Here is a 12,794-nt window from a genome sequence, read left to right as displayed (position 1 = left end):
AATGAATGTGTGAAAGGCTTGAAAGAACGGACTCGGCACACCTTTGTATTAAATTATTGACTTTTTTTATTGTAAAACAGGAGTATTTAATTTAACAAAACTTTGGAAAAAAGGCAAGACGAATTGGATGGATGGACAGGCCCACAGGTCCCATGCAGAGATCTGAACAAATCACACAATAAGGCACATACTCCTTTTTCATGGACCCAAGATGTGCAAAACAAAATTTGCATGACTCCTCCTTCCAACAAGACAGGAGCCATCTTCTATTTCACCCTGGCACTCAAATTTAGAACACAACCCTAATTCCGCCAGAATATTTTTTCGTTTATTTCTCCAGTAACTGACCGTGTCTAGTGCGTTACGTAAAAATAATAACATTATCTAAGGTTTGTGCATCTCGGGTGAAACATGTAAAAAGACCTCTGTATCTTTCTTTGGTAATGGGGTATACATGGGAAGCTTGGGTAAACTTGAAATACGTAAACCGCTATAGTGTTTGACTAATGACCATTCAGACTGCCTTGGAAAGTTTGTGTGCGTGGTTGTAATAAAAAAGATCCCAGGACAATGGACTAACACCCTAGCAACAACTAGATTAAGTCCAGGCTTTGGTGGAACAGGTAAACAGTATTTTTGCATTTTGCAATTTACCCCAACAAATGTCACTGAAAATATGGAGGGAAATGGTATCAAATAATCTAACTGACACACATATGCGAACCCACACACACTAATACAATACCACTCATCACTTAGAGATGCCCAGCCCAGTCCTCATGTACTCGTACACCACATAGCTGATACTGACAGCTGGGATGACTTTCATGAAGTTGGGCAGGATTCCACGATACAGTCCAAAGAATCCTTCTTTCTCCAAGATCTTTTTCACCAGATGGTTCATGGTCACCTGCTCTGAGCCTTCGATGGATGCTGAGAGAAAAGGGAAAGACAGGGAGGAAATTAAGTTGGTATTACCATGGACTAATTTGAATCGATCAACACCATTTCCTCTATAGATTGTAAAGAGTAATTGCTAAAGTTATATAAAAGTCAGTCATCTTGGCCATGATAATACATTGTGTTTGAGACCGGAGTGGGATTTGGTGTTTCTCTCAACCTGGTCTCAGAGCATTTTTTATTATTCTGTACATAAATCCGAGACACTCAATTTAGTATGATATGTTTCGTATGGTATGTATTAATTTGTGGATGTCCATCAAACATTTCGCATGATATGTTCCGAATTTAAATTCGTACAATATGTTATGAACTCCAATTTCCTGTGGCTAACGCTAACGTTAGCTAGGCTAGAGGTTAGTGTTAAGACGTCCGCACGCTTTCCAGCTGAAACAGTTAGGAAGTGTTTCTGCATATATTATGATGACATTTTTATGTTTTGTTTTTACTAAGGTAAACGATTTTTCGGGCTGTTCGGGCACACAACATTTTTTCCCAAGGCCAGCCAAAGTTCAGGAGCCGAAGTGTACACCACTTCGTCCGTCAAATGTAGGGATTCTTTGTCATTCAACGAGAGACGACTCGTTTTCATGCACATTTTTTCATTGAGAAATAATGCACCAAACGTCTTAGATGTAAAATTGCGCAACTAAGATCTCAGCAAAAAAGTCCAAATTAATGACATATTTCTTGAGTGATCTTAGATTTATTCGGTCTATTTTGAGGAAGTGTATACTGGCTACGGCGTCTTAAAATGGCCAAACAGTACTATTGCCACTTTGTTCTCATTTTTTTAAGCAAAGGTCTTTTAAGAGAGTATGCGAGCACACTCGTTTGATTCACCTAGCTGGGTTAAGGTTAGTTGTTAGGTTAAAAGATTAGGGGAAGGTTAAAGGGTTAGGGTTAGCTAACATGCTAAGTAATTGTAAATTAGCTACAAGTATTTTTACTTGTAAGTTGCTAATTAGCTAAAATGCTAAACATGTCCATGATGAGATTCAAACATTCAACCTATGGGTTGCTAGACGTTTGCCTTATAAACCCATCCATCCATTCACCCCAACCAACCACCCTCCTTTTGTTTTTGTCTTAAGTAACCGTTGTCTTATGTAACCACACCATAAGAGCGTTGGTGTGTCAGTGTCTGGATTGAATCCCAGAGCTGACAATGTAAAAATCTGTTCTGCCCCTGAGCAAGGCAGTTAACCCACTGTTCCCTGGGCGCCGAAGACATGGATATCGATTAAGGCAGCCCTCCGCACCTCTCTGATTCAGAGGGGTTGGGTTAAACGCAGAAGACACATTTCCGTTGAAAGCATTCAGTTGTACAACTGACTAGGTATTCCCATTTACCTTACTATGTTACATCTAGTCTATAAGACCAGTCTGTTTCAATATGTGACAGTGTTGTAACACTTTGTACAGTCACAGGATTGGGTTTTGAGTGATCTCTGAGATAGGACGGTTACCTGCTGCCTGCATCCTGGTTCGGATCAGAGCCAGGGGATAACTGGCCAGCTGGCCACAGGTGCTGGAGATGGTACCACAGGCCAACAGCACCAGGATCCCAGGGTTGGCTGTGTCTTTGGCATAACGGGCCAGCCACGCATTCTTCAGACTCTGAGGTAAGAAGGGGTAGAGTAGAGCACAAAGAGAGTCAGGAAACATGATTAGGCCAAGAGATCACAATCACCTACATTTAGTGGTAAAACTGGGTCCAACATCAAAAGTTTTTGCTGTATAACCAAAAACCAAAGAAGTACAACACAAAACAGCACACATATATCTGGGACCAGGCTATACCAATGACCTGTCCAAAACCTAAAAAACTGTTTTATCCAGTTAGAAATGTTTGGACACACCTCGTACACTGCCAGGTCTATCCCAGCATATGGAATGATGCCCAAAATGTTTGGAACGTAGCCCTTATAGAAGGCCTTCATGCCCTCCTTCTTCAGGATCTTCTTGGCACAGTCAAACATTCCTGAGTACTGTCCAGTCTTCCTCAGCGTAAGCCTAGTCTTCATTACCTAAAAGGACAAAGCAGAGAGACTTTAGCTGGTTATAAAACTACACAGAATATATTCTCTCTCTGCACTCCCCTCCTCTCTCCTTCCTGCTCATGTTAATACCCATTTATGTATCTCCTCTATCATTCCCTTCTCTCTACTCCCCTCCACTTCATTACCATCCCATTCCATTGCCCTCGCATCCTCTCACCTCCATGGGATAGATGGCCGTCTGAGCCGTGGCCCCGGCCAGTGACCCAGCAATGAACCTCTCGTGGGTCTGGACCTTCCCTCCCTCTGACGACAGCATCTTCTTATACTGCCAAGAGGAACAGAGCCAACAAAGTGAAACTGTGCTGATGGCCCAGAGACATACATACAGAATACAATTGCAGTAGACATAATGCCCGGTCTTGTGGTTACATGCTTAACCAGATAAGAAAAAAGTAACTTGAAATAGACCTGATCCACAGGTCTTAAAAACAACGAAGAGAGGCGGTTGATTGTTTCTCACCTGTTCGTAGGCCATGAACTTGATGGCTGTCTCAGGGGCGATCTTCAGGACATTGGTCCCGTTGCCCCTCCACAGGGAGCTGACGCCCCCCTCCTTTATCATCTGCTTGAAGCCCCCCACCAGACTGATCTTATTGGTCTTGGAGCCGTGCACCTGAGAAAGAGAAATCACAAATAATCAGGGTTCGGGGGGGTCATTGATATTTCAATTCTTGTGGGGGCCCCCTCCTTAGCTCCCTGTAATTGGATCCCTGCAGGTAGGATCACCCCATGTCATCCAAACATCACAATAAAGGTACATTTATTTGATATGGTCCTGACATTTACTGTATACTGCATCTAACTTTACCAAGAAGGACATACACTATACATTTCTTGGACATATGCTTAATAGAGTTAGGCATGTAGGCCCACAGTACATACCTGCATGAACACCTTCATCCTGTCCAGAGGGGCGGTGCCTGTACGAGAGACCGCCCCAGCCATGGCGCCGGCTGCCAGCTGTTTCCACCACACACCTGTTGTCTTCTCCTCCTCTGTGAACTCATCAGGGATGGTGAGGCTGTCCCCAATATCCAGAACCTATCACAATACACATGTACACTGTTAACGAATATAGCCAACATTTAGAAACACTGAGTTTGCCCCCAATAAAGTCTTGACACGCGTGTTCTTACGCAAGAAAACACGCACCCCCAATCAATACTATTGATTTCCAGGTCGAATAAATAAGTAGTTTGTTCGAACAAAAAGTTCAAGTTAAATAAATTACCAGTAGCCTAAACAACATTGCAATTACACATCGCATAAAATGCATATGAATGCATAAAACTATAGAAGCGCGTGGCGTGGACCAGGTTTAATTCTAGACCGACAACAATAGCACCTCCATACTAAACTTGATTCGGTCCATTTTGGTTCAAAGTGTGCTGAAATATTCTAGTAACCAATTAAAATATACGTGGGTCTGCGAGTAGCAAAGCGCATTTTTCGGAAAAGCGCGAAAAACCACATCGAAAGAGCGTCAAACAGAACAAATGCTGATAACATTATGAATATTTTGGTGAATGATGAGGCAATGGAGACTCAATTATGAGCAGCATCATCAAAATCATCAGGGTGACCAACATGTAAAGGAGATGGGTCCTATTTGATAATATCTCACCAAGATCTTTAAGTCCCACTCACTAATTACGTCTGTCCTTCACCAGAGACCTGAACCCCACAACTGCAGCACTGCACAGCAACAAACCCTTCACCTCCCAAGACCTGTGACATAAGACCAGAGGGGTATACTAGCACGATCAAATGAATTAGTCAGCTAACTTTGATGAACAACCAGAAATAACTATAGATTTTTCGGTTCAGTAAAAACCTAAACTTAGATAAGTGATTTTGGTTGTTGAAACAATGAGAACATGCCCATTATCTTAAAAAAAAGAAAGTTAAAATTCAGAACATGTAGGAAAGTTAGCTAACTAAATCATTGACCCAGCTTTGTAGTATACCCCTCAGCACTGTCCAAACACCCTGACCAATTATAACGTCATGCCATCCTTGAACCTAATCCTACCGAACCCTTGATGTTTTACCTTGGCCTAATTCTCACTTTATGTAACATGGTGTGTCTCATGTGTATGTCTACATGCACACCACTGATACCAATTACAGCATTTTAGCTCAACAATGCAAAACACTCATTTAACAATATGGTACAATGGAAACAAAATGTCCCATTTCAACAATTACATACCAGTATATTATTACAGTGGTACAATTGTGTTATTATCAAGTCATAGCAGATTGCTCCAATTTTTGAGGACAAAAATGACCACCTTCAATGTAATGCAAATTCAATGCACCATTTTCAATACAACAATGAAAACAAAACTTAGAAGACAACTCTGGATGCAGTAATGAACATAATCAACAGATTCGCCACCAACAATATAAACAAACCAAAACTATTTATGTGCATACTGACTTCCAGGACCAATACGATCACCTCAGTGCTCAGTGTTGGTAAAGACATGTACTTTATCATGGACAAAACAAAGTATAAATTCAGTTTAAGTCCATTGTGACACCTGAGCTGATAGAGAACAGAGGAGTGATCTTACCGTAGAATTTGTAATTTAATAGGATCTCTATGGAACTTACCACCTCAAGCTCCACCTCATAGATATTTCCATCATCCTCAAAATCAATATAGAACCACTTTTCTTTGGGATGCTGCAGCAGTGCCATGTCGCCCCAGCCCGAATCTGAGCCGTGATACTGATCCTGGTACTGGTCGGTCTGTCGATTCGGAGCCATGCAATAGCCAGTTGTATGTACTGAGCCAGCCAGTCAACTTCCCAGTGGCACTTTAGCCTACCTCCACCCCAATAACAACAAGATGGTCCTATCCCGCCCAGACTGACATCACATTGACTTCCTTACCCCCCACACCGTCCCAAGCCACTAACAAGCTAATCCCCTCCTAGGACAGCCTTAAATTAGCTTACCGTAGCCTAGTTTAGCTAAGTCATGCAGGTTTATTCAACCTCTCTCTCTTGGGTGGATGAATGGGCAGAGGATCCAAAGCTCTCCAGGATCAGGTTTGGAGAGCACTTTTGTAGGACATGAGGATATCAAAATATTCAGCAATAAAAACTGCACCCCCAGGTTGCACTGCCACATGACCTGTCAGTTTGTTGACTGTTCCTTCCTCTACTGTGACTGGCTGGTTCCCTCCACATCACTGCCTGTCTTTCATTCAGGAGACAATCCTCCCCTCTACATGAGTGTATAAACAGAAGACAAAGCCTATTACTTCACCTCTATCACTCCTCCTCTCCCTCCTTTGCCTGTTTCTTGATTGACTCTTGACTCAGTCTGATCCCATTGACATAGAGAGGAACCATGTCATTACACAAGTCCTGAGACCTCTCCAGAACCAGCAGGAAATGAACTCTAATTCACAACTCTCCCCTCTACTGTCTGTCAAACTGTTGTGAAGGGCAGACAGGGTACCGCAGCATTACACTGTCCTTATGTAATGACAGTTGAAGCATTGTTTCAACAATAGTTACTGTATTCAACCTAACCCTAACCCTTTTGTTACAAGTTGAGCTTGTACGCAAGGTGCAAAATTGTCACCACCAATCTTTTGATATGGGATTGTGATATAGTTGAGCTCATTTGTCAAGTGCCGACTACAACAGGTGTAGACTTTACCGTGAAATGCTTTCTTACGAGCCCTTTCCCAGCAATGCAGTTAAAAAGTAAGTAAGTTAACAAATAAAAATAGAAAAATTGTAACACAATAAATAATAATAAGGCTTTATACAAGGAGTACCGGTACCAAGTCAATGTTCCAGGGTATGAGGTAGTTGAGATAATACGTACATGTAGGTAGGGGTAAAAGTGACTAGGTAATCAGGATACGTAATAAACAGAGTAGCAGCAGCGTATTTGAAGAGTTTGAAAGTGTGTGTATGTGTGTGGCGTCAATATGCATGTGTGAGTGTCTTTTGTGTGTGTGTATGTGTGTGTGTATATGTGTAGTGTGTATGTGTTGGAGTGTCAGTGTAAGCATGTTCTGACTGTGTGGGTAGAGTCGAGTGAGTGTACATTAGAGTCAGTGTAAGAGAGTCAGTGCAAAAAAGGGTCAAGGCAAATAGTCCAGGTAGCCATTTGATTAACTGTTCAGCAGTCTTTTGGCTTGGGGGTAGAAGCTGTTCAGGTGCCTTTTGGTCCCACACTTGGCGCTCCGGTACCGCTTGCCGTGCGGTAGCAAAGAGAACAGTCTATGGCTTGGGTGGCTGGGGTCTTTGACAATTTACCGGCTAGTATAGAGGTCCTGGATGGCAGGGAGCCCGGCCCCAATGATGTACTGGGCCATCCACACCACCCCCTGTAGCATCTTGCGATCAAGGGCGGTGCAGTTGTCATACCAAGCGGTGATGCAGCCGGGTCAAGATGCCACTGCAGAACTTTTTAAGGATCTGAGGGGCCATGCCAAATCTTTTCAACCTTCTGAAGGGGAAGAGGCACTGTCACGACTTCTTCACGACTGAGCTGGTGTGAGATGACCATGTTAAGTCTTTAGTGATGTGGACACCGTGGAACTTGAAGCTCTCGACCAGCTCCAGTACAGCCCCACCGATGTTTCCTGTAGTCCACGATCAGCTCCTTTGTCTTGCTAACGTTGAGGGAGAGGTTGTTGTCCTGGCACCACACTGCCAGGCCTCTGACCTCCTCCCTGTAGGACTACCACCTTTGTGTCGTCAGCAAACTTAATAAGGGTGTTGGAGTCGTGCGTGGCCACACAGTCGTTGGTGAACAGGGAGTACAGGAGGGGAGTAAGTACACACCCCTGAGGGGGCCCCGTGTTGAGAGTCAGCATGGCAGATGTGCTGTTCCCTACCCTCACTACCTGGGGGCAGCTCGTCAGAAAGTTCAGGATCTAGTTGCAGAGGGATGTGTTGGAGCTTGGTAATGAGCTTGGAGGGGACTATGGTGTTGAACACTGAGCTGTAGTCAATGAACAGCATTCTCACATAGGTGTTCCTCTTGTCCAGGTGGGAGAGAGCAGTGTGGAGTGCAATAGAGATTGCGTCATCTGTGGATCTGTTGGGGCGGCATGCGGATTAGAGTGGGCCCAGGGTGTCTGGGTTGATGGTGTTGATGTGTGCCATGAACAGTCTTTCAAAGCATTTCATGGTTACAGATTTAAGTGCTATGGGACGATAGTGGTTTAGGCAGGTTACCTTTGAGTTCTTGGTGGTCTTGCTTGAAACATGTTGGAATTACAGATTGGAACAAGGAGATGTTGAAAATGTCTGTGAAAACACTTGCCAGCTGGTCTGGGCATGCTCTGAGAATGCACCCTGATATTCTGTCTAGCCCAGTGGCCTTGCGAGTGTTAACTGTTTAAAATTCGTACTCACATTGGCCATGGATGGATGACTTGTTTATACTGCATTATTGACTGTATGTTTGTTTTTTACTCCATGTGTAACTCTGTGTCGTTTTATCTGTCGAACTGCTTTGCTTTATCTTGGCCAGGTCGCAATTGTAAATGAGAACTTGTTCTCAACTTGCCTACCTGGTTAAATAAAGGTAAAATAAAAAAATAAAAAAAATAAAATGGAGAGCAAGATCAAACAGTCGTCCGGGACAGCAGGGGCTCCCATGCCTGGCTCAGTGTTGTTTGCCTCGATGCGAGCATAGAAGGCATTCAAGCTCGTCTGGGAGGTTTGCTTCACTGGGCAACTCACGGCTTCATTTCCCTTCGTAATTGTCTGCAAACCCTGACACATCCGAACAGCATCCGAGCCGGTGAAGTATAATTCTAAGTCCTATATATTGACATTTTCCATGTTTGATGGCTCGTCGGAGGTCGTAGCTGGTTTTCTTGCAAGCGTCCATGTCCCGTTCCTTGAAAGCGGCCCTACTGTTAACTGATGTATCAGGTTGTAGTGATGTGTAGGATAACTCAGCAAGTACACACTCCAAAACAGTGACAAACAAACTCAGTCACACAAACATGCAATATATCTCTCTCACACTCACTCACTGTGGAGTGCTTCCAATAGCGGATAATGTCCTGCAGGTTGGTGGCGGTGTTGAAGAGGAAGTGTTCCCTCCATTCATTCCAGTCCACAGTCATGGTTCCATCTACATCAATGCTGCAGCACAGAGAGACAGAAGGGTGACACTGTCATTGAGTCTGTACAATGGGGAAAAATAACTATAATGGTGCAGCAAATAGAGGACATTCAAGTATTGGTGGTGTATTTTGGATTAACTCCAACAATGTGTAAGGAGAGTGAACATTTTTTATTTATTTTGCAGACTGCAAAACAACTAGTGGATTTAGGATAGAAAATGACACTGATATTTCTCAAATCCCAACCTGGTTTAACTCCTGACAAGTTCACGGCTGCCCTTCCACTGAGAGCAGACAGCAGCGACAGTAATCAATAAGTAAATGAGATTACTGATCCATGCTGTACTTTACTGGAGACCTGCTCTCCCTGTCTATTTCTATATCTCTTCTATCTTGCTTCATCCCTCTCTCTCCACTAATCTCTCCAGTATTTGTTAGACAAAAAGTGAGTCAGTCTATCTGAGTGCTTTGTTTATGGAAATGAACACTCTCTGTCATTCCCTGTCCTGTAGTAACTCTTCTAACTGAACTATAATCTATTTAAAGAATATAATATTTGTGCTATCAACACAGCCTAGAAACTACACATCAATGTAATGGCACTTCCTGGTTTTCATTCTAGGTGTTTATCATCCACTCTCATCCCCAGTCAGGGGCTGTATTAATGTTATCAGCTCCACTGCAGGAGAGCTTAGCTGGGCTAGAATGCAGCCATGCAGAGGTCCCCACCCACCACAAGCAGAGGATAGTGAAAGTGCCAGGCCCAACATAAACATTTAATGACAGAACAACCACAGAGTAAGCTCAGATAACATGCGGGAGTTTATGTACTGTATCCTCAAAGTAAATATATGCCCAATGTGGGTTGTTTAACAGCTGATGCCACCATGACACCAGACAGTGAGATATATGACTGAGGGCCTACGTCTGAAGGATCTTCTCTGCCTCTTCCTTGCTGATGTCCATCCCCAGGTCGGCAAGGGACTGCTTTATCTCCATGTAGTCAATGCGTCCTGTAGGAAAAAACAATGCCATGAGATAAAATATTGAATAATTTACATTGAATCAAATAATTGACTGTATTTTAAGTATTGATATATTGTAGTGGGATTAGACTACTATACCATCATTGTTTTTATCCAGGCTCTTGAACGTCAGCAGCAGTTTCTTCTCATGTTCCTTCAGGTACTTGGAGAACTCATTGATGTCAAGACCCTCATCGTTGTCCTGGTCTCCAGATGAAACTATTTTCTGGGAATAATAAAACAAAAACACATTTACAAACCACCCCCATTGTACATTTTCTTAGTGTAGACATTCCTAGCTTGAAATAATAATTGTAAAATCTCTCCAAAACCCTTACATGAAATACTTTCACTGGAGAGCGGCAGCTGGCTGTTCAACCTTTAGCTGGACTATTGTGCCACCTACTGTTTTCTTTATAGAGAACACTGATGATTCATTGAATTTACAGGGATGCTGTACTGTAGACTGTAAGACCAAATCAATATAATGGGGTCAAAGTGCATTGGTGTGTTGCCTCACCCAGGGATGGGCTACCTGACTTTAAAATGATCTAATCTATATGTCAACTCAACTTCCATACAACAGGCGATAGATTCATATCATTATAAGTATCAAGGATGAGCTGATGCTGACCTTCGTGAATGAATGTTTTAGGGTTTGGGTTAAGTTGCCTTTCACTTTTCTGTGCAAACAGATACATGAAAAGTCATAAGGCTGTGACTGGGAGAAAACTAAGGAACGCAGGAATGCCATATTTTACCTTTAAAGGTGTGTCCTTATCCTTAGTTGCACCGCAACAATAAAACCTTGCCTTTCCTGTTTCAACTTTTGAAGCTACAGGCAAAATTATCTCTAATGATGCCCTATTCTTGCAGCTTTCAGATGGCACAGTAGGCTACCCGGTACTATATGACAAATCCAGGTGTTATCTATATGTATATGGAAATAAATATGGAAATGTTAAGATACTGAGTCTTATCAAGAACCAACATCCTCAGTCATATCTAGGGAAATGATGACATGGGATGCCCATGTGCAATGCTCTCTTTATGATATAGGATACGTGTAATACAGTGAATGGATTGTTTAATGGTAATCCTTTAAAGAGAGGTGAAGTACTGCAAGATATGCAGTACTTCACCTAAGCTACCTGCTGCCCCAGTGGTTAGAGTATCTGTCGATGTGCCCTTGAGCAAGGCACTTAACACTAATTGCTCCTGTAAGTCGCTCTGGATAAGAGTGTCTGCTAAATGACAAACAAATAATAGATTAGAATACATTTAATTTTGTATAGCTTAGTAAGTAAAACCTATCCCTTGTCACTGGTTAAAATCCCACATTTGCTTGGCATCTGTCAACACTATTTGCCAATGGGAGGGGCTACAACCTTCATCTTGTGTAGATCTATAACTTGCTCTACACAATAATGTACTTTGACACTAAAATAACACGTTTTTTCATATATTTCCTTGGCATCTGTCAACACGATTTGCCAATGGGAGGGGCTACAACCACCATATTGTGTACATCTATAAATTGCTCTACACAATAATGTCATTGTGACACTAAAATAACACATTTTTTGTCATATAGACAGTCTATCTGTTCACATGTAAAGCGCTATTTACTTGCGCGTCTCCTTTCCCGAAAGCAATGCCCAAAGCAGAGAGGCCCTCTTTGAGTTCTGCAACATCCACTTTTCCATCTTTGTTGGTATCTAATTTCTCAAATAATTCTTCATAAGTCTTCGGAGCGTCACTGGCACAATGTGAATCTGTAAACACGAGTTTTCTTACGACTTGATACATTATTGCAGTTATCCAAAATTCAAAGGATTCACTCGAAAAACTCGACAGGATAATGAATACAGGAGACCGCGGAGAAAAACTGGAAGATCAATTGCGTGCCACTGCCAACTGTGGTTTGGCCAGAGACGGAAGAGGAAGCGAGACATCTAACTCCCGCATTTTTTTCTGGTTACATTACTGGCATGAGCTAAGCGGACCCGACCCAGCTGCTATAGCATTGATATCAGAAGGAGAACCACCCCGTTAAGCAGACCGGAACGGAATTTTTTTTCAACGGTAAACGGCCTGAGTGACCCATCTTCATTCTTCCACCATCTTTGGTTTGAGTGTCAAGACGACTTCCGCGATTTGCAGCCTCGAATCGCAATAAAATATGTGTCAGAATTCAGTAGCATTCACTGATCAACAATAATTTATGTTAACAACTATATAACTACTTTCAGATAAGAAGAAATCCTGGCAGGGTAAGCTGTCTGGAAAAAAAGGGTGGGTTTTGAGACCTCCTCTCATTTCATTTTGGATGGACACACCCTAGTGTAAACAAGTAGCCTAGTCTATTCTATCAGTGTGTCTCCCCAAAGCCTATACACCACTCCCTACTGCTTTGTGCCCCTCTGGAAGCGTGTGGATTCCCCAGTAAAGCCTATTGATATGATGTTTTCTCGACCGACCGTAGCCTATCATATCTTTGGTGCAACAGAGATTTCAATAGGAAGGAAAGTTAGACAAATTAGTTTGGTTACAGTCTCTCCCCTCCTTATAAGCCCTCCTACTCCACCCATCACCACGTTTCTATTAGTCATCTGAATAGATTCTCTGCCC

General features: G+C 42.7%; 1 protein-coding gene across 1 annotated transcript; it reads right to left on the bottom strand.

The window, feature by feature from the left end:
* Nucleotides 1-48: 48 nt before the first annotated feature.
* Nucleotides 49-12,452, bottom strand: slc25a24 (solute carrier family 25 member 24). The gene is made up of 10 exons (XM_020499478.2): nt 11,793-12,452; nt 10,263-10,389; nt 10,064-10,151; nt 9,046-9,157; nt 3,906-4,064; nt 3,484-3,636; nt 3,181-3,288; nt 2,823-2,990; nt 2,430-2,580; nt 49-933 (listed from the first exon to the last, which is right to left on the bottom strand). The coding sequence occupies exons 1-10, from the start codon at nt 11,970-11,972 to the stop codon at nt 752-754; spliced, it is 1,428 nt and encodes a 475-aa protein (XP_020355067.1). The 5' UTR covers nt 11,973-12,452; the 3' UTR covers nt 49-751.
* Between the last annotated feature and the right edge of the window lie 342 nt (nt 12,453-12,794).

Source organism: Oncorhynchus kisutch, linkage group LG13 (genome assembly GCF_002021735.2).
Source record: "Oncorhynchus kisutch isolate 150728-3 linkage group LG13, Okis_V2, whole genome shotgun sequence".
NCBI classification, from domain to species: Eukaryota; Metazoa; Chordata; class Actinopteri; order Salmoniformes; family Salmonidae; genus Oncorhynchus; species Oncorhynchus kisutch.
This window is presented reverse-complemented; position numbering and strand designations above follow the sequence as displayed.